The sequence below is a fragment of the Dermacentor variabilis genome, chromosome 9 (assembly GCF_050947875.1).
Source record: "Dermacentor variabilis isolate Ectoservices chromosome 9, ASM5094787v1, whole genome shotgun sequence".
Classification (NCBI taxonomy): Eukaryota; Metazoa; Arthropoda; class Arachnida; order Ixodida; family Ixodidae; genus Dermacentor; species Dermacentor variabilis.
Window position 1 is genome coordinate 75,887,241 of NC_134576.1, and position 26,899 is coordinate 75,914,139.

The 26,899-nt window shown below is 48.7% G+C and overlaps 1 protein-coding gene across 1 annotated transcript; it reads right to left on the reverse strand.

Annotated features, from left to right (window-relative positions):
- Nucleotides 1-1,879: 1,879 nt before the first annotated feature.
- LOC142556987 (uncharacterized) lies at nt 1,880-26,214 on the reverse strand. The gene is made up of 5 exons (XM_075668482.1): nt 25,814-26,214; nt 12,514-12,646; nt 9,945-10,078; nt 8,306-8,423; nt 1,880-5,657 (listed from the first exon to the last, which is right to left on the reverse strand). The coding sequence occupies exons 1-5, from the start codon at nt 25,920-25,922 to the stop codon at nt 5,435-5,437; spliced, it is 717 nt and encodes a 238-aa protein (XP_075524597.1). The 5' UTR covers nt 25,923-26,214; the 3' UTR covers nt 1,880-5,434.
- Nucleotides 26,215-26,899: the final 685 nt, after the last annotated feature.

Genomic DNA, 26,899 nt, shown 5'->3' on the forward strand with positions numbered 1-26,899 from the left:
CGTCGCTGCGCGTTCTGAACGGAAGAGGGACCCAAGAGCCCCAACGCCTTACAACGCCTCACTGTATGTTTAGCGACTCCTGCTCCCAGCATGAACGCACAGCGCGAGCGCGCCCCACATGAAACGTTCCGCTAAGGCGAGTAGTTTAGCGACCATTTCGCGAATTAAATTTTTTTAGCCCGCACATTCGTGCAATTCTTTCGTGGGGTGTTGATAGAGCTGCAGCCGACAATTCTGCGGCGCAACGCATCGGGTGCATGAGCTTGGGCTACTGGATACCGGAGCATTCTTTGCAATTTGCGCCCAGTCAAGCCCGCGGAAAGGGGGTGTCTTCAGGCGTATATGACACCCCCCCCCCACCACTGGCCCCTTGCACCCGGGGTCCACGGCCCCCCGGCCCCCCCTGTTGCTACGCCACTGCCAAAAACAAATTTCGCGCCTTTGACAACAAGAATGACGTCACGTCCTCCTTTTTTTAGCCGATATGACGGCGCATTTTCTCTTGTTCCCCCGGGAGTGTTCCCTCGTCACACAGATGGCGCTAAGTCCCATGAACCGTCAATGAACCGGCATGTTTTGAACGTTTGGGCTTCTATATAGAAGCTTCGCTACCAAGGTACCAGGCACCTCGGGAACCCTTCAAGAAGCGCCAAAGACAGACATCTGAGAAAAAATGAACCGGCGATGCGATCGTCAGTAATGCCTCACGATCGAAACACTCAAAAAAACGAAAAGACAGAAGAACGCGCGGCTCCGTCCTCTAGCTCGCAGAATTTTTTTTTTTTTTTTGATTAACTGATCGAGTGCCACGTCCCACATCAAACCTTGGGACTATGGAGACGCCGTGGTGGTGGACTCCGAATTTTGACCACCCGCTGGTATGGTTATTCAACATGCACCTAAATATAAATACTCTTCTTTCGCGTTCTTTTTTTTTTATAACACTCGGCGCCATCTTGAGCCGCCGCCGCGAAGCCTGCGGTGGCATCCGAAATGCCTGGCTCGCCGGCACGTGCGAATGCAGAGAAACGCGTCGCGCGCCAACGCGGCTCCTCTCGCGCTTCTTTCTGCACACGCTGCGCCATCGAGTGGTGCTGCCGAGAAGTCCGCGCGTGGCCTCCCAGACCAGAAGCGTGGCGCGCCGGTACCAACGAATGCCGAGAATTGTTCCCTCGCTTGGTCGCACACTCAGCGGAACATACTCGAGTGAGCCAAGTTTGGCGAGAGGTACACTGAAGAGCTTGCGCATACCTAGGGCATTCATGCGCAGCTTTCTAAAGCGCTAGCGTGAAATGCGTTCCTTGAAAAGCTGAGCATGCGCAGTGCATTCGTGGCGCGACCTGCTAATGCGTCGGGTTACTGTCTTTGACCCTCTAGCCAACTTGGGTCAGAATATGCGTCACTAAGTGTGCAGCAAGCGAGGCAACAATTGTCAGCTTTTGCGGGCACCAACGAGCCACACTTCTCGTCTCGAAGGCTCCGCGCAGAGTTCCCGGCAGTGCAACTAGATGGCGCAGCGTGTGCAGAAAGAAGCGCGAGAGGAGCTCGGTTGCCGCGTGGCGCGCACGCACACACGCGCGTTCGCATGCACCGGCAAACCGTGCATTTCGAAGGCCACGCACAGCCTTCGCGACGCAGACGCCGCTTGATGGCGCCGAGTGTTCTCAGGGACGCGCGATACGGGAGTTCCGCTGCAGCACACGCCTGATATATATAACTCGTGTCGACGGTGACAATACGTTGTGTCGATATATTGATTCAATGCTGACGCACTACCATCGACAGTCATCGTGAGGTGGGTTCTACCGCAATTTTTGCTTTGGGAATTGTGCTTTAATCACCTCTTAAGTAAACTTTCATAAATGAGGGGACGCAGTCAGAAATGAGTAAACCGTTTATTCGCAAAAGAAGGCTTTAGGCATGGCTACAAGCAGGGACAGTTTCTTTGCACACCTGTCCCTTAGCGAACAATGCGGCTCTGTAGAACGGGTGTTGCTCGCGGCAGCAGCAACCCCCGACAGCGACACCCCGACCTGCTGCCTGAAAAACGTGCAGATCGCGCTCCTTGCGGCTGAGTGAACAAGAGAAACCACAGTGCGGCAAACAAAAAATATCACACGCAGAGACTTATTTGTGATAAGGATAATGAGGTGCGGTTAGCTTACTAGCAGAGACTAGGCATTGGCGCATCTTAGAAAACAAATAAGATGATCAGAAAACTGGGGATGGGTCAGACACGCGCCACGTACACTGCACTCTGTGGATGAGGGAAATAAATTAGAAGAGAGCATTATGTCACGCAGCCAGCCTTGGCAGGCGAACTCTCAGTGAAGCCATAGCCTTCGCTTTTTCCCTTGCAGTATCGAGCCAACACGTGACCTCCGAGACCCGGCACACTGGCCGAGAATCTCTGGTTTCTGGTAGTTGTCAGTCTATGTGCCCTTGTTCGGCTGCCCTGCCGAAGCTCCGCCTGTACAGCAGGAGCACCGAAGCCTAACGCCTACTCTGAAATTACGATCACGTGTTGGGCCAATTCGTTTAGCTTCAGTCGTATTGCGCGATGCTCACTCCTAGTTCCTTCCTTCTTTCCTTCATACTGCACGCAAGTGGGACAGAGGAAAAGAAAAAAAGGACTAGCAATATCAAATATTTTTATGCATGCCTATGTCGATCAAACTCATGTGATCGAATTAATGTCCGCTCCTTCACCCATCACTATACGGCCTCTTGCATAGCCGCTGCATTTTCTGGGGGAAGTGAGAGGAGCAAAGTGAGGGGACAGGAAGTGAAAAGCACCGTTGGTTCCTGCTCATTTTTATTGATTGGTGTGAACTTCGGTAGGCCTCATATTACATAAGGCCGTAAATGGGCCTCATCTGGGGCGAACTACCACAACAAGAGCCCGGTAACAAAGTAACAAATTTGAGTTTAGACATATGCACATTCGTAACAATTACCTTGTGAAGGATGTATAAGAAACAAGGCACATTTTCGCATATATACACATAATATGCAGAGCGTTCTATATAAGGCGAAGCTCTCTGTAAAGCAAACAGTATCGTTTTGAGCAAGTTAGGAGGCTGCCATGACTTAATCTCACACTGCAGCGTAATGCAATTTCGTAAGAGCCAGTGTTCTGCAATACTTTGTATGCGTCAGTAGAAGGCACACGTAGTTTACCAACGGCAAAATGAAGAAACACCTGAGCCATTGCGTTTTCTGTTGTTGGAACTATTGGAGGTGTGCGAGTATTCGAAATTTTGAATACGCATCCAATAGCCCTTGTTTTTCGATTCGTACTCAACTATTCATTTTTCGGAATTGTCGATTATTTGTTTTGGTTTGCGTATAAGGGATAACAGCACTTTTGTAGTCTAGAGGGAGAGAGAGCGTAGCAAATTAGGACTGTTCCAAATGGTTCCCCTGCAGGAGAGCTGATAACAGAAAACAGTTGTTTCCCGCTTACAAGCTCCTAAATTGACCGCACTTCGTGTTGCGAACGGCATTAGCGAATGTATCAAATAATGTGCACATATATGCCTGGTGTTTTGCCAAGTGAAGCTCATGCTAACTTTGTATTTAATCTCGTTTATAAAGGAGAAAATAATCGACATTCGAAGGTCATTTCTCTAAAATACTCGATTCGATTACATCAGGAACTTTCGCTTTTCGAACGCTTTAAAAGCAGCATATTCACATCTCTCGTTAAGTCAAATCGCCATCCACTGTGAACACTTCCGCTGAGCTCATTCGCTGACTCAGCTCTCTTCGTTCATTTCCACTGCTTCGGCCAGTCGTAGTTAAGTACAGTAGAATCGGCCAAGCTCTACTGAGGACAAAGAGCTCATGTAAATCGAAATGTAGAACGTTCTAGCCTTACGGTAGCCCAAGCCTTCAATGTTTCTCTAGTGCGTGAAGCTCTCTCTTGTAATTATTCCATAGTGCGGCGAAGAAATCAGTTTACCTCAATTACCTACGCTGCGAAGTCTACGTAATTCCTCCACTTCCCTAATCGAAGAGTAGCTCCTAAGTTCGCAGCCATTCACAGGGCTATAGTGTGATAGATCAAAGTTTAACGTGACGAAAATTAGAAGGCACCGACCAAAAAAAGGAAATATGGAAAGACGTTTCGGCTCCCACTTGTTCACAATGAGCTTTGTGAACAAGCTTTGGTCGGTGCCTTCTAATTTTCGTCATGTACCATCCCGACCAGACGGGATTCCGTCAGACCCTTAATTGACTTCGAAAGTTGAGTATTTCTCATTACTTGACGTCGAAGATATAAATAAGCTTATAGTTGTTAGGTATTACTCAGACTGTACCCGCATTTATTCGCACAAGAAGTATTATTAGTAAAGAAAATCGACCAATTTCTGCTTTTTAATTGCACGTTCCAACCGCGGCTCCGATGACGTCAGTGAGAGGAGGGACTGTTAGGTAGATGCCGCATTAGCCGCCGCAGACCAGTGCACAATGACACGTCGTTACTGCAAATTCGTTCTATTTTAAAATATTCATTCGCATCTCACAGTGAAGTTCTTGTTCATGGCTGCGCGGCGCATGTGTGGCACGCACTCCTAGAAATTTTGTTGCATTCCTTTACCATCACGTTTGTTTTCGTGCAGGTACAGCTTACAAAAGTTACACAGGCTGAGTCTTTTGTTAGTTCCTAAGGCGCTGTTATCCTTATTTGTTGATAAACAAACAAATTAACCCTTAGCAGGCGTAAGAATCTTACGACGTCGTGGTTTGCGGCAACTTAAATGTGACGTCAACACCAGTCTTCCGTTTTGTTTCGTCCTGTCTATAGCGCATCTTCGATCACATCACGATGAGACTCTGGTATTCCATAACTGCAATTCGCCAATCAAGATTAACTTTCTCTATAATCTCCCTCTAAAGAAGCCCCAAAGAGAAAGTTAGCTTCAGGTACACTAGTAAATTACGTTTCCAACAATACAAAAAAGCCTCTTACCACGAGAGAAGCCATAAAAGACGCAAGAACCAAATGTGGGTGTCGAGTAAGCCACTTTAAAGGTCTCGCTCCACAGAGCTATGACGTCATGACTTTTGACAGTGTCTTGCTGCTCGGCTCTACAGTAATCTTTTTTTTTTATCGGTAAGCACTGACTACATGGTACTACAAAAAAAAAAAAGCCTGAGACTAAACTTGGCAAGTTTAGACAACTGTTAGTGCGCCACAACGGTCCAAATACGAGATGACACGTTGAGATTTGTGACGTCACACTGACGTATACCGACGACGACGTTTCGGCACGAAACGCGATAAAATGGCAGTGTGGCATTAATTTGCCTTATATTAATCAATCTCTAACCACGACGTTAACGATAATAGACTTTCGAAAGAATGCTTGCTCGGTGTATAAGCTGATTTAGAATTTCTCATTAGCGTCCCTTTTTGAAGTTGCACATCTCAAGACACGTTCCGGCGAACAAAAGCCAGGGCGGCCATCGCGAGCAGCAGTCCTTGAGGAGCCGAGGACAACCGTGGCGACGCGTTCGGTTCCTCGCAGCCGACAAGCTGGAGGAGCGCCTCCTGGGTCCTCACGAAAGCTGGCTTGGCCGATTCCAGAGAGACGGGGCACGACGAGGCCACGAATGTCTCATCGTAGCAGTCCAACGAGCCTCGGAGGCGCCTGTACAGAAACGCGGCACGCAATTCGTTTCAGCGCGCAATGCATTAAAGGCAAACTTACGACGAAATACGTTGAACCGCGCAAAAAGCCATAGTTTTATCATCTCTGCAAAATTTTACGTCTTGAATGCGAGCGTATGCGCCACGAGAAGCTTGAAAAAAAGATGTACTTTTTTTCTCGTATACCGAAATGAAATGAGAGTCGCAATTTCGCTTGGAATACGAAGCACTGATAGCGATAGCAAAGTATTTAGACAATTAAACGAATTAATCTTTCGTAGCTTTATTGGCCACATAAATTGCAGTAATTATTCGCTCACTGACGAAACAAACACGGTGTCACGTGTGCATGGACAAACAAACAGACATCACTCGATGAACACGAGCGCTCGCTGTCACAACGCTTGCATGAGAAACAGCGCCGACGCAGGAGGCAGCGCGTCTGTTTTCTCAAGGCGAACGCTTTGCGCTACCACTGGCTTCACCGCTTCAGTCGTGGCGTATCTTCAACAATCAAATCACGCGACCTACAGGCGCGCGGGAAGACAGCGCGCACGAAGCCACCCTGCAAATCGGCTCGCTATTAGCCATTGGTTACCTCCCGTTGCAGACGAGCTTGCGGGACGCGCATTGAGTATTTGAGCATGCGCTCAGCCGCGCAGCCAGCAACGACCGGCCTAGAAGAGGAGACGCGCCTTCTGCCCCAGCGCGAACTCGATCAGTGACCTCCAACACTGGGCGAGCGGGAAGCAGGCGCACATGAGGCCACCACCCTTCTGGGCTCGCCCTCGTAAGCGCTTGCCCTTGCACGCTGCAGCATGTACTCCGCGCGTGCCGCTAATTCTCCTCGCAGTTGGACTTTATTGGGAACATCACGGCGACGGCGACGACAAAAATTCGCCTGGCGCGTCCATATAATTGCTATCGGAATAAAAATATGTATATAACAGCAAACGCAGCCATTATTGGACGGCGGAGAAGGGCGTAGAATCGGGAACGTTGAAACAGAAAGCAGCGCTTGGACATGACCTCCGAGAACGGGAGGCGAACGCGGCGTGCACTCGGAGACCACGTGCCCGCGTCGTTTGCTATAGGTGCTGCATAATGGATGTTAATGCAAAAATAAAAAAACGAATCCGCTTGATAAAAACGTTTTTATACATAGAGATCAGCGTTCTCTGAGTTCATTCTTCCCTGCAGATAACGGAGTTTCTCGCACCTTGTTCTCAAGGCACATTATCTAGTGATCGGGCCCCTTCGACAGATACTCCGTAAATCAAAAACTGCCTTGACTGCAAAAAGAGAACGGCAGTATATACAGCCACGACAAACTACTTACTTACAGCGAGCATTTCCAATGGCAGAGGTGTTTTTCGCCGCTACAACTTATTGTAATACGTACGCGCATGGCGTAAGAGTTATTTCGGCGCGCACCGTCCCATTTATGGATAGAAACATCGCGAACGCCCTTTCAACGTTCGCTATGGATACAGTATATATCCACAGCACCGTGTGAAAGGAGGGACAAGTCTCAGGCATATACATATTCGAGAAACCTATATGTACTTTGCGGTTTCTTGAAAACCGTACGCCCGATATTCTGAGCGTTCTCTTGCACAGCAGTAGTGTCATGCGACAGAGAGAGAGAGGGAGAGAGAGAGTGCGATTGTGAAGAGGAAGAGGCGCTATTTTCTGCATCCCTTTAGCGAGCACGACTCAGCGCCACGGAGAACACTAAAATAATTTACACGCTTAAAAGTGAAAAAGGGTGTAAATGTGTATAACTCATACCCTTAGGGTGCCAGTTATATAAATCACACCCTAAGGGTGTGAGTTATAGACACATTTACACCCTTTTTCACTTCAAAGGTGTAAATTATCTTACAGTGAAGGGGAGTAAAACAACAGAACAACAACGGCTCGTTGAACGCTGCGGGCACTTGCGCCTTCATGATTCGATTCTTCACGTGAATGTGCCATCAGAATGGCTCGCTTGCGATGGCGCAAGTGCAACAGAAGCGCAGTGCTCTCAGAGGCTGTTAATGGTTTCCCTGCGCTTCCCGTCTACAATGCCAAGCATGCACTACACGTACGCGCCAAAGGGTGTCGCATGTTCCTGATTCAGTCAACATAGAAGCGTCTGAAGGTGCACACAGCAAAGAAACACTACACGTCACACAAATACAAAAGGGTAGACTCAGCTTCTATATAGCTCCTTACATTGTGCACGTTTCCTTCTAAGTTTTCTTTTCGGAACGTCATCTGGGTGGCCAGTTTGTATGAACAGTTGCAAGCGCTTTTACATAGCTTACCCATGCACGTGGTCTTGTATTTCCCTATTTTCTTTCTACGTGTTTTCCGCTATATGGGCGGACTGCCAAGACATACGGCGCTAAGGCCGCATGTCTCAGACGGGCACACGCCGAACGCCGCGTGACCGGACGACACCAATGCGGTTGACAGCACGAACGAAGAACCGTTCAATTTCTTTTTTTTTTTCTTAGTCGCTCATTCTTTCATTGTTATAAATCAGCGAATTCGTTTATTTCTTCGTTCAGGTGACGCATCCTGATTCCGCCAGCGCTGTTTCGGTCAGGGCTATAGCGGCCTATAAACTGTTGCATCCCCCTACCTCCGTGCCGCACTCACCTGCACAGGCGAACATTTTCGTCGCGGGGAGGATCGTCGTCGTGATGCTGGAAGCTCCATTCCACCAGGCAGTCGATCAGCTTCTGCCCATCCTCACAGGTGCTGGCAACGTAGGAATCTGCGCAAGGTAGCCGCCGTGTCAAGGAAGGGGCGCAGAGGATTGAACGTTTACCCCCGAATCCTGCTACTGCAAAGTGTTCGTGCACTCTACGCGCATGCCGCGGCGGCAGCAACGTGGTCGGTCGCGAGAGCTTCCGTTAGTCCTAGACTGCCGTTCCTCTTGTTCGTCTAGCCTCCTCGGTCCCAACAATGTCGCCGCGACACACCTTTTAAGGTCAGTTCTAATTGCCGATCGGTTTCTTTAAAACCTGAACTACTGCTTAAACAGGTGACAAGGGTACGCTGGGGACAAATTAAGAGTCCATTTTTGCAGTTTAGCGGGTTAAAATACTCTATATATCCCCTTCCCTCAACACATAGATACACGTTCAACATCCCAAGGCAGCTTGTTTCCTTCACTTTTCAGGGCTCATTTCAGTCTGGATTTCCACGCCATCTGGTGGCATTTCAAATGATGACGCAGCGCTACATCTAACACAAAGTATCACTGATAGCGACAACCTGTGGCCCTAAATCTACTACGCCCTTGACATATTGCGAAGCCCGCAGCCTATAGGTTTTAATGCGAATTGCATTCTCTGTCTACTTCAGCCGTTCTGAGCATATCTATCTATCTATCTATCTATCTATCTATCTATCTATCTATCTATCTATCTATCTATCTATCTATCTATCTATCTATCTATCTATCTATCTATCTATCTATCTATCTATCTATCTATCTATCTATCTATCTATCTATCTATCTATCTATCTATCTATCTATCTATCTATCTATCTATCTATCTATCTATCTATCTATCTATCTATCTATCTATCTATCTATCTATCTATCTATCTATCTATCTATCTATCTATCTATCTATCTATCTATCTATCTATCTATCTATCTATCTATCTATCTATCTATCTATCTATCTATCTATCTATCTATCTATCTATCTATCTATCTATCTATCTATCTATCTATCTATCTATCTATCTATCTATCTATCTATCTATCTATCTATCCTCTTACGCCGACCCAATGGTCCGTCTACCTGCTTGGGCCACTAGTTATGTGCTCCTGGTCCTGATGCCGTTGTGGTAGTTCCATTGTCGGCATTGCATCTTGGGGATATCTTACTCTCGTCATGACGTTGTCGTCACGCCTTCTGCCTCGAACTAGTGGCCCAAGCTTTTGGTCACTAGATATGAGATCGTGGTGAAGAGCTGCCGAGGTGATGGTAACGCCCCGATGCTTTTGCTGTTTGGACACGCCGGAACCAATTCCAGAGTCCTAAATTACGTGCGGCATAGCCACCATGTTATGGACACCACCTATGAAGCTACCGCGGCTTGAGAGTCGCGGTGCATCACCCAGTTGCCGGTCGTACGCGCGGAATTCGACGAAATTTAGCGCGCGGATTTCTCGTCACGCGTGGTCCACGATTTCTTGCCCCCTACTGCACGCGACAAGCACAGCGCTGAGACAAGCGAGCCCCTACAGTCGTGCCGAAGCGTCAAAGCCATGTCGCACCTTTTAGTGCCTGCGTATCGCAGACGATGTCCCTCACAGCCTGGTAACCACTCTCCTGGAGCGTCATATTCGACCTTGACATCTCGGGACACAGGGCGATCTCTTTGTGGCACGGCAACTTCTCCTTGATGCGCCTGCGACCAGAGGGAATGAAATGTTTATATTATTTATTATTATTATTATTATTATTATTATTATTATTATTATTATTATATGGTGTACTTTGCCATGAGCTCCTCATTACAAAGCTTAAGGAAATGGACATACCTTCTTCGATCGCTTCCCTACCTAATTACCTAATCAATAGATCGTGCTTCGCTGGCATTAATGGACAGAGTTCTGTGGCCTAAGAGATCACTAGCGGAATTCTTTAACGATCCGTTCTTGGCCCTCTTATCGTCCTGCTGTTCATGAATGATATTTCTTCAGCAATCCGACACTCTTCATTCCTTCCATATGCTGGCGACTTAAAGCTATTTAAGACTGTAGATGGGAAAGTAGATGGGAAAACGGCGCCGCGATAGCTCAATTGGTAGAGCATCGCACGCGAAATGCGAAGGTTGTGGGTTCGGTTCCCACCTGCGGCAAGTTGCTTTTTCATCCACTTTAATTTCCATTAATTTATCGTTTCTTTATTTCATTTATTAAGCACAAGTAATTTCCCCTATGTTGTCCCTGGTGTCAGTGTTTGTTGGCCTCTCATGATGTGACCAGTATGGTGTCACGAGCACTCGCTGCCATAACGCTGGATGGAGGGCACCAGAGGCGAGAAGCGAACGCTTCGCGATCCCTCTCGTTTTTACTCGGGAAAGCCTTTTACGACCAAATAAATACAAGCAGTCTTGGTATCACTGGGAACCTCAGTTGCTCTATTGAGGTTCCGAGTACGACAGACCAAGTGACCCGAATCTGTTCCGCGATCAAGTCTTGAAAGATTACTGCAGACGTGTATAGGTGGCGAAGTTTACCAGGCGGAACCGAGTAGACTATGTGTGTTATATACAGGGTGTTTCACGTAACTTTAACCAAAGATTTAAAGAAGTGGTTAATCGCAGCTCAATGAAACCAACGGCATTTGCTTCGGCGTCATGTGGCGCGCCTTAGAGTATTCTTATATTCCAAGTAATTAGCCGATTAACAAATATCAATTGCGAAAAACATTTAATATTCACTTTAAGGCCGGACATCTCGTTGCGCTGTTCAAATATACCTCAACTCACGCCTCTACAATCAAGATATATTAAATCAGATTTTCTGTTCAATACATCGCCCAAAGCATCTTGATCATGTACAATTTTCCGTGCCGGAACAGTATACCAGAGCAGAATTCTGCGTTTTCTGCGCGGCCACGTTACATTAGAGACTGTCCTATGGCTCGACTCCAAAAAAAAAAGAAAGAAAAGACACGTAATAAGTATTCTGCCTGCATTGACATATTTCAGTTTATTTCCTGTGTTTTCTATATATGTAGATTGTCCTATTGTATGATTAACTCCCTTTTACGCCCACCTTCTCGCCTTTTGCTTCCCCGTAATTGCGATAGCATTTATATAGACACTCCAGGTGGATTTTTACCGTCGCCGTCGGCTTCGCTGTGATATTCCGTATAAAGTCCAAGGGCGACAACACCGCCGCCACGCACCGTCTGCTGACTGTGCGAGTGAAAGCACGCGAGGGGCGCCGACGCTCACGGCTCGATTGAGCGCGCGCGAGGAAGGAAGGCGGAGAACAAACGCACCGTCTTCCGTCGCGGGAAAGGCCTTGATGAGGAGGGAAAGAGGGAGACGGCGTTGCGCTCCGGCAGCAACTGCGTATTTCGCGACCGGGCGCAAAGGGAAGTCACGATCGCGGCTCAATCTCCCGCGTAAGACCGAGGAAAGTGGGGACGCAGCGCGGGAGGGAGGGGGGGGGTCGGCTTTTATTAGCGCGGGCTTGCTTCATTAGGCTTCTATTATCTTGAAAGCGATCTGCAAACGGCTTATACCTTTGCGCGTGCTGTTTTCTCGCCGCTGTTTGCGTTGAAGCTATAGACAGCAAGACGGTCACTTCGCTCGCTACTGCTGCCGCACTTGTTCACGCCAGCACTTTGACAGCGAGTGTTCGCGGTCTTTTAGCCTGTTAATTCAGCTACATTATTTATTTATTTATTTATTTATTTATTTATTTATTTGGCTCCTGAATTTTTTCGCTGCGTTATCTGCGAGCGAACTCGATTTGTGGCTACGGCGGTCGCGTTACGACGGGTGCAAATACATTCGTGTACAGTGCTTTGTGCGCCGGCTTAGAAGCCCACGTGACCAAACTTATTCCGAAGCCCTCCACTATGACATCCCTCATAACCCGCTGTGCAATTCCGGTTCGTTAAACCACACCACTAAATTGCAAATGTTATTTGTACGAGTGTTTTAAGTTTTCGATTTAACGAAATGGCTGTCAGGTCTCGTCCATCATGCACCTGGTGAAATCTAGGCATATCCAGACAACCTAAATCTAGACTAAGGTCTGTCAGTCGGTAGGCCGGTCGTACCAGTGACTACACAGCGTTCATATTCACGTCTAGCTTACGTACCTGCACTTGTCGTTAAGCTCCTTCTGGTATATGCCCTCGTCGGCGAGGGCCTGAGCTCCCTTCAACTCCAACCGGTACATGTCGTAGCACATAAACGCCGCTTCCGGAGTGCAATTAGTGGGCTCCGACGGGCCTGGAAAATGAAACGCGTATCACAAAGACGTCACAGACGCCGATTTTTGCACATTATCCTACAGGTCTGTTTCATGCGCACTTTAGACAGTGCGTGTGCGGATCTTTTTCTTTTTCTTTCGATTTATGTACTGCTTCTTTTTAGGTGTTGTGCGTGAAAGAGACAAAACAAAGGGGGGAGATTAGGCAGACTGGGTTGGCTACACTGCACACGGGAACGGGGAAAGGATTCCCTGATGCGAAATTTGAGCGCAGCACTATACGCGTTTTCAGTTCACGTGTCAATATTTTGTATTATCACTCTATAGGTACACGGTTTATATTCGGAAGAGAACGCTGTGAGTAGCGTAGCTGGCGCGGACAATGTCTCGTGCGGCACCCTGCAAACGGAGCAAAGTGTGGCGCAACTGCCTCGCTAATCGGGAGATCGCGAGAGGCAGCGCGTGGGTGACGCATGGCCCCGATTCACAGCAGCCACCATGCAATTCGTGCAGCGCTTTGTTTCCGTACAAACGACGCAAGCTACTCTGGCGCCGTATCGTAGCCATCATTGCTGCACAGTCCGTTTCGCGCGGCACTACACTTTTCTTCGCACGCTTTAATGATGAGAGCGGGCCCTTCGTCATGAAAAAATCGCAATACCAGTGTCAGCGACGACAACACCCAAGGAAGCGTCACTTGTACCGCTCGCAATCGCCCCTCGCAGCAGCAGTGAACCCCGTCACATACGCTGGTACCATGGACTGACCACAGCAGCTGACGCAGCCGACGGGCATAGCCCTACCCTACTGGACACATCCTTCCCTCCTCACGCCACCGTGCCTCCCCCCTCGGAAGCGCAGATGAGATCGCCCACGCGGCTGAAGTTGCCATGGCAGCCAGCAACCCTGCGCATGCGCAGGCTGTCCCCTCCGTTCCTACTTTACTTTCCTCCTCGCGCAATTTTCTTTCATCTGCCGTTGCGCTACACGTTCGCTCCGTTACGAGGCCCGCTGTCGCTCAACGCAGGAACGGGCGCTTAAGCTGCGCTCTAGAAAAACAAGAGAAGAAATAAGTGACGCGCTCAATACTATAAGAAATCGCCCATTGACGCGTGGTTTCTAAGGTTTCTGGGCAGTCTTTGTACTGAAGCGGTGATAGCGTATCGTTGGTAGTGCGCGGACATATGTAAGCAGCCCCAAACAAAGAAGAAGGAGGAGGGAGAGTGCAAGCAAAGGTAGGTAGTGTAACGAGACACGCGTCCGGTTTACTATCCTACGCAAGGGTAAGGAGGCTAATTGGAGAAGATAGGGAAAGAAGTTATAAAGAGGAACTAGCAGTGCGAATACGTGAAGCTGGCCACGACTCCTACTATCAGTCATTGAAGCCAGGTTATCCCATGAACTGTAGTAATGCCCAGTTCCCCTTGCATGCCTGCGACGCGTGGCGACATGGCTCAAGATTCTCTGCCTTGGAAAATGGCATATACCATTTAGCCCCTTGAACAAGGTCCGAAAGCCGTGTTCTACGTCACTGCGATGGCAAAAACGCAATGCAAGCTTGATTGTCTCTTTACAGTTGCACGAGTGACACGTGCGTGCGTTTACCTGTCCCATAAAAAAAAATAAGTAGGCTTTCGTAAAAGTCAGCGAGGGCAGAGTAAACTGCGTCACAGCGAGAAACATGAGATAGTATTTGTTGCATCAAAGAAAGGTCGAGTATGTGGAGACGAGTTAGATAGACTCTGGATGGCGCAAGAAGTTTGCGTCTTGGCGTGAGCAAGCAAAAGAAGATGCATCCCAGCGCCTGTTCTTCACAATGGTACGAAACTTTCTGGGTCCCTTTGTGAGCTGACCGGGCAACATCATCCGCAAGGTCGTTACCGACGGTGCCGCAATGGCACCGCAGCCATTGGACGATCTCATGTCCACTAGGAAGGGTTTGACGGAGAGCTCTTATGACAGATACCAATCGGCCATCATTCCTTAGTCGTAAGGAAGACTGCTAAGTATGAATAGCTGCCTTGGAGTAACAAAGCTACCTATATATATATATATATATATTGTTACGAAGAGTTGCGAAGAAATGATTTTATTTACAGGCGATGGATGATGATCGTCGCGTGATAGTAGCGCAGCTCGGCCTCTCCAACGCTTCGTCCTCTTCGTCTTCCCTTCTTTTCTCTTGTCCGTGCCTTTTGTATCTGTTACATTTCCCCGCAAGCAGACGAAGCCCGTGGGGCGAGTCAGGATGCGCAAGCAGGGTAGAAAGGCTTCAGGCGAGCAATGTGAGTCAGCTGAGTTCTGCTTGATCGCCGACCATTGCACAGTAGGCGAGCTATGACGTAAGTGAGTTCGCTCAGGCGGTCCACAACTACAAATGGGCCTGAATATTTTGACAATAACTTTTGGCACAATCCACGCTTGCGTTGCGGTGTCCAAAGAAGGACCAAGTCACCTTTTTCCAACGATACTTGTACGTGACGGTTGTCGTATCGCTCTTTCGAACGACTTTGCGAGGCCAGAGTACGAAGACGAGCTATTCGACGCGCTTCTTCGGCGAGACACAAAGTCTTCGATACAGAATCGTCACTGTGCAGAACGAACGGTAAGAAAGTGTCCAGAGGGCTTCGCGGTAACCTGGCATAGAGGAGATAAAATGGGCTATAGTTCGTGGTTTCGTGTTTCGCCGTGTTGTATGCGTAAGTGATGAAGGGCAGCACGTCGTCCCAGTTCTTATGATTGGAGGAGACGTACATGGCAAGCATGTTGGTCAGCGTTCTGTTCGTCCTTTCAACGAGGCCATTGGTCTGTGGATGGTACGGCGTGGAATGACGGAACTGGGAAGTGCACAAACGAAGTAGCTCTTCAATGGCATCAGCAGTGAACTGGCGACCACGGTCGCTGATGATGACACGTGGTGGGCCATGACGAAGGACCACGGAACGCAACAGGAAGGCCGCCACGCAAGCGGCGGTGGAAGACGGTATGGCTGCAGTTTCTGCATACCGTGTAAGATGGTCTACGCAGACAATTATCCAACGGTTCTTGTTGCTAGATAACGGGAATGGACCCAAAAGGTCAATGCCTACTTGCTCGAATGGCGTGTTGGGTGGTGTCAATGGCCGAAGGGGACCCGGGGCTGCGGTGGTCGGTCGCTTGTGACGTTGGCACGTTTCACAACTAGCGACATAGCGCTTGGTTGTTTCGTACATCTTGGGCCAGTAAAAGCGCTCCTGCATGCGGTGTAGTGTTCGTACGAAACCGAAATGGCCGGATGTCACATCATCATGCATGGCGCGTAGAACGTCGGAGCGAAGGCTCTCCGGGACAACAAGCAGAAAACGCGCTCCATGCCCGGAATAATTAGTTTTGTAGAGTAATTTATCACGGACGGTAAAGCGACCACTGCCTTGAGAAGTACGGGCGGCAACAAAAAGCGGATCGAGGGTAACATCACTCCGTTGTTCTCGCTGAAAGTCTGCCGCGTCAGGGAACGTAGAAGTAACAGCAGCGAGACAGTCGTCAAAATTCTCAGCATCGCAGTCGGTAGCCGCAAGAGGAATCCGAGAGAGGCAGTCTGCGTCAGCGTGACGACGGCCACTCTTGTACGACACCACAAAGTCGTATTCCTGGAGGCGCAGTGCCCAACGTGCGAGGCGACCAGAGGGATCACGCAAACCGACCAGCCAGCATAAAGAATGATGGTCGGTGATAATCTTGAATGGTCTACCGTAAAGATAACACCGAAACTTCTGTATGGCGAAAACAGCTGCCAGGCATTCCTGTTCCGTAACCGTATAATTCCGTTCAGATTTGCTCAGGCAACGGCTGGCATATGCGACTACATGTTCTGCGCCACTGTGACGTTGTACAAGCACCGCTCCTATCCCAATTCCACTAGCATCAGTGTGAACTTCAGTTGGGCAAGACGGATCGAAGTGACGCAAGAGCGGTGCTGACGTTAGTATAAATTTCAGTTGAGAAAATGATGCGTCACACTCTGGTGTCCAATTGAAGGATGCATTTTGTCGCAAAATACTTGTCAACGGGTAAACGATGTCGGCAAACCTGGGAACAAAACGACGAAAATATGAACATAGGCCAATGAATGAGCGAAGTTCTCGTGCTGATTGTGAGGGCTTGAAGGAGCTCACCGCTTCAATCTTACGAGGATCGGGTCTGACGCCATCCTTGTCAACTAAGTGTCCCAGGACCAGTGTTTGACGTTCGCCAAAGCGGCATTTCTTTGAGTTTAGAACCAGCCCAGCTTTCTCGATGCAGTCGAGAACAAGGCTGAGGCGTTGATTATGTTCTTCAAACGTGCGGCCAAAGATTACAACATCATCGAGGTAACACATGCATATCTCCCACTTCAGACCACGTAGTACTGTGTCCATGAATCTTTCGAAGGTGGCAGGAGCATTGCAAAGGCCAAAAGGCATAACATTAAATTCGAATAGGCCATCTGGAGTCACGAAAGCGGTCTTTTCCTTGTCGGCAGGGTCCATAGGTATTTGCCAATACCCCGATCGCAAATCAAGTGTTGAGAAGTAAGAAGCAGCGTGTAAGCAATCAATGACGTCATCTATTCGCGGTAGTGGATAGACATCCTTCTTCGTCACTGCGTTTAGATGTCTGTAATCCACGCAGAATCTCCAGGAGCCATCTTTTTTTCTGACCAGGATTACTGGGGCTGCCCAAGGACTAGACGACTCTTGAACGACACCTTTGTCCATCATCTCCTTGACTTGTTGTGCAATAGCCTTTCGCTCGGAGGATGACACTCGGTAGGGCTTCTGGCGGATGGGGTGTGCGGAGCCGGTATCTATTCTGTGACGAGCGCGGGACGACGGCAAATGAAGGGGTGCATCTCCATGCGTGAAGTCGAATGCAGCCTCATGCCTGGCAAGGACATGTACCAGTGCTTGCCGTTCCGACGTACCGAGAGCCTTGCTGATCATGCGAAGCATTAGCTCTTCAAAATGGCTATTATCGCAAGGAGAGCAAGCTGTAGAGACGTCCGTAGTTAGGGCCGCCATTGAGTTACATGCGGCTTCATCGAAGAGAGCGATTTTCATACCGCGAGGAAGGACAACCGGCGTGGCGGAACAGTTCAGCGCCCACAATGTGGCGACTCCTTTCGTCATGCATACGACAGAGCAGGGCACAAGTATATCTTTTTTAGCACAGTTTATGCGGAGAGGCCTAACTACAATATCAACACAATCAGCGTCAACAGTAGTTGCAGAAACACGAACGGGCGTCAGGCACCACGATGGTGCAATCACTTCATCAAGAACACTGAGTGTGTCTGTGTCCCTGTGTTCGCCACGCGAGCTTTGTTCGGAATCTGTTGATATAATTAACTTGTTAAATGATATTTCGCCACAACCACAGTCCACGGAAGCGCCGCACTGTTCAAGAAAATCAATACCAAGAATAACATCGTGCGAACAACGAGCAAGAACAACGAATTCCGACACAAAAACTTTCCCAGCCAACAAAACACTCACAGCACAAACACCAAGGGGATGAAGCCACTCGCCGCCCACTCCACGAAAAGTAATACCGTCGTTCCAAGAAAACATAACTTTGTGGCCTAGACGGTTCTTGAAAGCGAGGCTCATCACAGACACAGTCGCCCCAGTATCAACTAACGCCATGGTCGATATTCCGTCAATCGAGACATTCACTTTGTTTTTGAGCATCACAACAGGCAGAGGAATTTCTGGCAAAGACCGTCCGGCGACCTCACCTCCATTGGCCGCGGATGCTAGTTTCCCGGCGGCGGTGACGAAGAACGGCGCCGAGGGGACGGAGAGCGACGGGGACGATTATTTGGTGGCGTCAAACTCCGCTCAGAAGTTGGCGAATCGCTGCGTCTGGTCTCGTGTGGGAAGTGGTCCATTGGAAGGGAATCGGTCGTCCGCAAGTCATATGAAGTACGGGTTCTGGGTGGCGATAGCATTGTTGGTGTCCTTCGTGATTGACGGCCTTGGCGACAATACCGTGCTATATGGCCTGTGGCACCGCAGTTGTAGCACACGGGAGGGTCGTGGTGCACAGCATCTTCCTCGAAACGGATGCTAGGCTGCTGCGGGCGGCGAGAAAGTTCGTTGTCATGTGGATAACGTGTCTCTGCGCCTCGCTGAAATCCGTCATATCGTTCATAAGTCACGTCGTGGTAGTAGGGTCGGTGCCCTTCTTGTCGCGGCCTGACAGAAGTCACAGGACCTCGGGGGTAAAACCGCGGCTGCTCTCGTTGTGGCCGAGCGTCATAAGTAGCGCCTCTGTCGTAGAGACGTGGCTGCTGTCGGGGCGCGAGTTCATAATCCTCGGTGCCCCTCGCCGCAGGATACGGGGCGATGGATGCCACGTTTGACTGGAAATCTGGTGATAAGCGGAAGCTGTGAGTGCCTGAATGTGTCGCTTGTGCGTGCAGGCTGAGCTCTTCCCGAACTATTTGTCTGATCGTTGATGCAAGATCGAGGGGCTGGTTGCTGTCCACGCTTGCAACTGTTGTCACATTGGCTAGCCTGCCAAACTTCGGCGTGATGCGCCTCGTTTTCAGCTGCTCGAAAGTACGACAATGCCGAATGATGTCAGTGACGGAAGCCAGGTTGTCCTTTGCGATGAGGAAATTATAGACGTCTTCGGCAATTCCTTTCAGGATGTGCCCGACTTTATCTTCCTCAGACATTCCAGAGTCCACCATCCTACACAGTTTTATTACCGCCTCAATATAGGTCGTGCAGGTTTCGCCTGGCACTTGCGCACGTTGCAGTAGCGTCTGTTCCGCCCTTTTCTTTTTCGTCGCGGAGTCGCCGAATCTCTCTTTGATTTCGGAAACAAATCTTCCCCATGTTGTGAACGTTTCCTCGTTATTGTCGAACCACAGCAACGCAGTATCCGTTAGGAAGAACACGACGTTCGAAAGCTGAGAAGCGCTGTTCCACTTGTTGGCGGCACTCACCCGGTGATAATGGACGAGCCATTCCTCGACGTCTTCGTCCGATCTTCCGGCGAAGGGACGCGCATCTCTCAGTTGCAGAACGGAACTTGTCGGCGCAGCTGTTGGAATGGGCCGTTGTTCGTCTGCGTCGTGGGACATATTCAGCTCCGGTAGATACGGTGGGAGTCCAGCAATGCGACGGCTCCGTCGAAGAATTTCTGGTTCAGCCTCCGTCTTCGGGTGTCGATTACCCCGCACCTTCCACCACAACTGTTACGAAGAGTTGCGAAGAAATGATTTTATTTACAGGCGATGGATGATGATCGTCGCGTGATAGTAGCGCAGCTCGGCCTCTCCAACGCTTCGTCCTCTTCGTCTTCCCTTCTTTTCTCTTGTCCGTGCCTTTTGTATCTGTTACAATATATATATATATATATATATATATATATATATATATATATATATATATATATATATATATATATATATATATAATGTGTGTGTGAAGGAAACCGTACTTTTTCAGGTTAATCTCCCTTCCTTCGCTCTCTCTATCTCTAAAGAAAGGCAGGGAGATTAACCTGAAAAAGTAGGGTTTCCTTCAATGCACGGGCGAAAAGGGAAAGGGGACTTAAAGAGATAGGAAGGCGAGTATCGAAACAGAAATCGGCGCGATAAATTGAAGCGGCATACGTCACTATCGCAGCCTATCACGCAGGCCAGAAGACGGCGGCCTTTAGCGCACACGTCCGTTATTGCGACGACTGTCCGAGCATGTCTTGCTCTAACGGTGGCCGGATCTCCCGTGCCTCTCTAATGCGGTGCACAGGACCTGCCTCTCCGCATACTGAAACGTGGCCAGATGCGTCGAAGATGCGAGCTTGTTCCTTCACAGCCACTCACATCACGGATATATATGGCTGTCGGCACATAGAAAACGTGAACGGGTACGACTTGGTAAACGTCACGCTGAGTCACAGCCGGAACAACAGAGCTTCTCCGCAGTTTGGAAGCCCACGCTGTATGCGGATCTTCGAGGCTGGAGTCAGTGGACGTAGGCGACTGCTTCGCTAAACTCATTGAGTTCCACGAGGCCAATGTGCGATCACGTGCCATGGAACGAAGTGCAGCTGCCGCGTCTGTTGTTGCGAGTGGAATTGAAACGCACCTGCATCTGTCGTGCGCAGAATGGGCAGATTCGTTAGTGCGAGTGTTTCCAATGGCACTGAAGTATACCGTGTCCCTATTCTGTTGCTCGATGATCGTGTAAATGACTTATCTCAAGTCGTTCAATGGATCCGCTGCACATTCCACTTTGAGAATCTTTGAGGGCTGCCTGCCGAGTCGCAAAAAAAAAAAAAAAAAATTTCCAGCGACGAAGTGGCTCTTGCAGAATAAATTCCGAGTGCCACTCGAAACGAAGAAAGTTCCACTTCCATAGACCTTATCATGCGTACCGGATGTATTCAGCTCGATTTCGACATTCTTCGCTGGAATGACAACTGCGCCTGCCGAACTATAGTCGATTTAACAGAACCGTCAGTACATAAACACGTCGTAGGGTGTTGTGCACTCCGTACATAAATCGTAGCGTTACTTCTTTTTAGGAGTGCTAACAGCACTCTAACTTCGTTCTTGGAAAATCGGATCGCAAATGCTATTGGAGATGCGTTGTGCGCATTTCAGCAAGTGCCTGAAAATATTCGGAGTTTATATATATATATATATATATATATATATATATATATATTCAGCTACTTATTGACACCCTTCAGCTTCGTTCCTCGAAATCATTCTGCGAATCGATGGATCCACGTAAGCGTCCTTCACAGCGGTGCTGCCCATTCACGTCCTTTCCTCTTCATCAGGGACGTCACAAGGTTAACGCAGCTGAAGATTTCTGCATAAGGGTAGCAGCAGGCCGCAGCATCATCCAGAGTCGTTTAATAAAAAATATTGACACGCGTAAGCTTGTTCACCTTTACCACAAAGCGTGGCGAGAAATGTAAGTACCTGTACAATGAAAGTCAAGACTTTTACATATAGATTTACACAAACAAATACACACACACGAGCGCGCGCGCCCACACACATTTACACGATGGATCGGTCCGCGCCTCTACACCTACAGGTGCCGTTTTCTTTCCCTCCTTGTATTAGTCGCAATCACGTTTAAAAAGTCCCAGGTGGAGACGTCTACGGCAACAGAATTGGCTGGCGTGCGTGGTGTTGTTAATCACACCCTGCAAGCACAACGAAACCAAAAAAAAAGAATTATGGGGTTTTACGGGCAAAAACTACTTTCTGATTATGAGGCACGCCGTAATGGAGGACTCCGGAAATTTCGACCACCTGGGGTTCTTTGACGTGCACCTAAATCTGAGTACACGAGTGTTTTCGCATTTCGCCCCCATCGAAAACAACGAAACCAAACCTTCTTGCCTTCTTGTTAAAGCATTTATGCTGACGTACTTGCTTTTTTTCCCTCTCTATCTTGCGTGCTTACATGCGTAAACAAACGCATGCAGATGTGCTCAATTACATCGATTATACACGAAAATACATGCGTATAAACACACGTAAACGCAGCCACCCGCAGCAAGTTGCTGTTGCGCAATTTTTGTCAACAAAATATAAAACCTGATCATGACCACAGGCGATCAGCCGCGCCGCGTAGGTTACTTGTAAACTATAGTTTGAGGACGCACTGCGTTGCGAATTTCTTATTCGGGCACTGCATATATCTAACTCATCAGCGCGCCCTCGTTTTAGTCATGACCGGTACTACGTCGTCACGTGAACACAGATTTATACGCGTATGAAAATGTATTCACACGTGAGACCTTTACAGCAAGGCGACAAGCTGAATTCGAGACAGTAATTGGAAAATTGTCACAGTACTGAAATAAACGGCACAATTAACTTGCTCGAAAATGACCGTAATTAAAGGGAAGCTGCAAGGTTTTCCAGAAAAAATTAGTGAGGAGCTGTATGTCATAATAACCCTCCGAATTCGAATATCGCATCGAAATTGAGCAAAACAAACGAAAACAGACTATTTCCACGAAAAGTGCAGCAGCGGACTCAGGGCAGCTCGCACGCCTCGTTTCCGCCTGCGATTGGTCGGGCGCCTCGTGACGTCAACAATGGTGTTTGGACCAACCGCTGCCGCTACACAGGAAGCCCGGTGCAAGGTAGTTGGGTGCTTGACATGAAAATTCATACAGCGCAAACACATGCAACCACAAGTATCAAGGACGGGACACAAGCGCTGACTGTCAACTAAATTTTATTTACGGAAGACGGATACCTTATTAAGGGGAAAGGCAGAAGTGAAGGGGGAAGGGAGTGTTACAAGGTATTTGATATTGAGGTACTGATTTTGAGGTACTGATTTTTATGTCAAGTATGCACCAACTCGCCCAGAAAGAAGTTTTAATGGAGTTGGGTGCTGTTTTGCTGAGACGGTAATGGAAAATTTCGAGAGCTTGCGTTTCTCTGAGGAGTTTGGCGTTAAGTCCAAACCCCATGAGAGCGATTTTGCGCGCGACGGCGACGGCTTCGAGCGACAAAACAGGTCGTCGCTTGAACAGATCGCTCGGTGTTGTCGCTCGACCGCTCGTTTCTAGAAATCTAGAATTCGTCGCTCGTCGCCCGGAAGTGCTATGAGCGACTAGCCAATAGCGCGAAGCCGGAACTGGATGTACATAACTCAAATACTAATGATTGTCGCACGGAACGAGCAAACTATTAAATTTTACGCGTGCAAGAATAAGAACCTAGTGCAAGACCTTCAGAAATATTTTGTGCTCCTTTTTACAGTAAAATACATCAACTTAAGTTAATAAAGCACACGTCACTCTAGTTTCGGCGCGTATATATTGCTGCCCTCATTACCGGGAAGTCGTCGCTCAAAGCCGTCGCTCGCTTGGAGTTCGGCTTGCAGGCGACGAGTGAATGCCACAGCCATCTCCATCGCCTCGCTTGTTGCTGTCGCATGCAAGATCGCTTGTATGGGGTTTATACTTTACCCCCTACATGTACGAGCCGATTGCGAAGAGCTGGCCCCTCCAAGAAGCAAGAAATGCTCGTGCAAGCAGCGCTTTCGACGCGAACGAAGGCGAAGTGTTAGCATCTCCTCGTGTTGTAAATGTTATTTGGTGAGTATGTTTTCTGCTAAGCTGCACTGAACGATCCAGGGAGTTCGTTTCCGGGCAAACAACTGCTGCAGTGTTACGTTCCTTCATGCCTCCTCGTAGAACGTAAGCGGTGATGCGATCTTCGGCATTTGTGCGCTGCTCCAAAGCTGTCGGCAATCTACACAGACGGCTTAAACGCAGGAAAAGTTTACCGGCTGTTGTAGCACGCGTAGTGTAGAACCTTCATCAGCGCGCCATCCGCACGCTACTCGTAACCGGCGAATTCCGTCGGCTACGTGTGATGGTCGGTTTCTCTATGTGCGCGAGAGAAGGGGGAGCGCGGCGTCCTGGCGTGAGCAGGCTTTCCAACACATGCAAACTTTACGCTTGCACTGCGTTATGGTAGCTGCATGCAGGCTGCTTCACAACACACGTGCGAATAAAAAATTCGCGGCGCTTGGCGACGAAACCTGCGTCAAGGGTAGGAGATAAACATGCACTTTCCGTTCAGCGTGCTAACACGAAGGAGAACCCAAAGTGCACATTATTGAAACACTCTGGTAGTAACCGTCGTCACAGAAGTGGTTAGAGCACAGCACTGTTGTTCTTGAGTGCTTGAAATTCTTTCGCTTCACAGCAGCCTCCCACATCGTCGCGGCCGCTGGTGTTCGTGCAACCGTAGGCTGCACAGAACGCCGGCATTGTCGGCCCACCATTTCAATTGATGGCGCGCACGTCAACGACCACTCTACATAGACACAAACAAAAGAATGCAGGGTCGAGCGAGGCAGATTATGACGGCACACACGCAGAAACATGCACAGTCAGGCACGGTCGCGGAGACTGCGAAGAAACGGAACACATGTGTTGACGTCACTACGCCGCAGTTTCTGGTCTCCGCTCGCATTGTCAGCGTCAGCAGCAGCGCGCGGCGCTCGACGGGGGGCGGAGCATGAGCGCAATTTCAACCGACGATTACGTCGCTCCTAAGTGAAAAATACCCCCAAAATATTACCTGCAAGGTTTATAAGGTTCCCGCATTCGTATATGAGCGTCTTATTGAATTCGACAGACTCTTCATTTTCCCTTTAAAGAAGCCGGACATTTCATTGAGTGCGTATTTACAAATTGTCTTCATGAAATCCGTCTTGTACGAACTAAGCGACAGCTTTTATGGCGCATATATGTTTGCGAACTGTTTGGCAGATGCTCGAGTCTTTGGACACCTCGAGGATCCTGTAACGCCCGAAAGTAAGCAGAAAACGCGTATTCAATAAACGTGCGCAAAGTCCGTAATTAGCCCATTAAATGGAAACTTTAGCTGCGCATCGCGCCAACACAGCCCTACCGCTGAAATGTGAAGTCGGTTCGAAAAGGACACCCGGTCAGCTGGAAGCATTGCGCGCGTACGTAACGTTCTCGAACGTTGCGTTTACTCTCCCCCGCGCCCTTTTCCGAGCCTCCCGATTAACCTCCATCATGCACGGTAACATGTCTACAGTTCTTCGTGATACCGGGCATTAAACTTACGCGAGTCTTATAAAGCCTCTAAAAGGGGAAAAAACAAGTATTGTACAGTTTGCAGAACATATGACGCATAACGTTACCCATAAACACGTCCCACCCACCCCTTTTTTTTTTTTTTTTCAAGTATACGTCAGCACATTGTCTTCTCCCAGGAAGCAGCAGAAGGGAAACTTCCTATGCGTTTCATATAACGCAACTAAAGAGTCAGAGTGTAGTGATCTTTGTTTAGCGCTCCTAATAACCCACACACTTGAATATTTGTGCCGCACATCACCCTTAACGTTCCCCACACTCCCTCCAAATTTAAACTCGGTGCATCATTTAGTTTGCAAAGAGCGCCAAGAACAACACGCTTATGTACGTACGTACGTTTCTGAGCGCTGCTAGTCGCGGCCTCGCTGTGATGGATGCCGCAGCGTGCTATTTATAAGACACCCGTGTCTCGGTGCTGTAGGCGAAAGCTACAAGTCCAAATCCGCTTATGACAAGTAAAAAGTTGTCACCCAGACTACTAAACAGGAATCAGTAGGCAAAACACTTTTGAAAGAAAAGTTTAAAGACGAATATACCTTGTCCGTAGGCCACAAGAAAGAAGACGCACAGAAATCCAACACGCAAAGCGAGCTGCCGACCGCAGAAAAACGTCGCCATGCTACAGCGAAGTCGTACGACGCCCATCGACAATGTTCACGTCTGGTCGCACTGCCTAAACACAGAGAATCCTTCACGTGGCGACAGGTTTGCGCTGTCTTTCTCCGGCGTTTCACCACGGGTGACTGGGAAAAAAAAAAAAGAAAAGAAGCCGCGCAGAATCGCGGAAACACAGATTCGGCGCAGCACCAGCTTGTGTCACGTGCTGTCAGCAGGTAGTGCAGGGACAGATTCGCGCAGTTATTTCTTCGCAAATTATAAAGCGTGAGGAAATCCCAACTTGGGCTTCTTTGGAACTTTCTCCGTTGATACCCATGCGCAGGTCTATAAACGGCCTCGTGAAGAGTTTGCAGCAGACTACGGCTCCGTGGCTCCATCTCGTGAGTGAGTAACCAGTAAGAACATTGGTGCAGCGCGCACCCTTGTAAAGAGGGCAGCACTTGGCAGAAACCACGCACGCCTCTTTGCCATTGGTCGAACACGTCCAGCAACAAACAGCATTGGCTTGCACTTGTCCTTACGAAAAAGTGGAGCGTAAGAACATTTTTCTGAATACGGGCCATGGTTATAATGTTGAATGACGATGGTCATGTGGTACAATATGCTTTTTTTGTTGTTGTTTTTTTCTACTAGAAGTTATAACTCGGTACAGTGCGAAGCGCAGCCGTTCTCATTAGACCCCTAAACCGGGTTGAGTGAACCTTGTAAATATTATAGAGGAAAACACTGTTGGCCTGCTTAATTCTCTCAGACCTGTGATTCAGACCCTCGACATCTTCTTTGGGAGACAGACCATATACTGCAAGATTTCCCATTTTAAACGTGAATATTGCAGGGGGGAGCGTGAAAACAGCAGACCTGTGCTACCTTGCAGAAGCACAGCACATTTTACGAAGCTGCTCCTTCCGAGCAGTTGCATACAGTGACTTGAAATGACTTTAATTAAACCGCACACTTTTGAAACATATTGTTCACATTTGGCTTATATGGCGTCGGCCCTACTC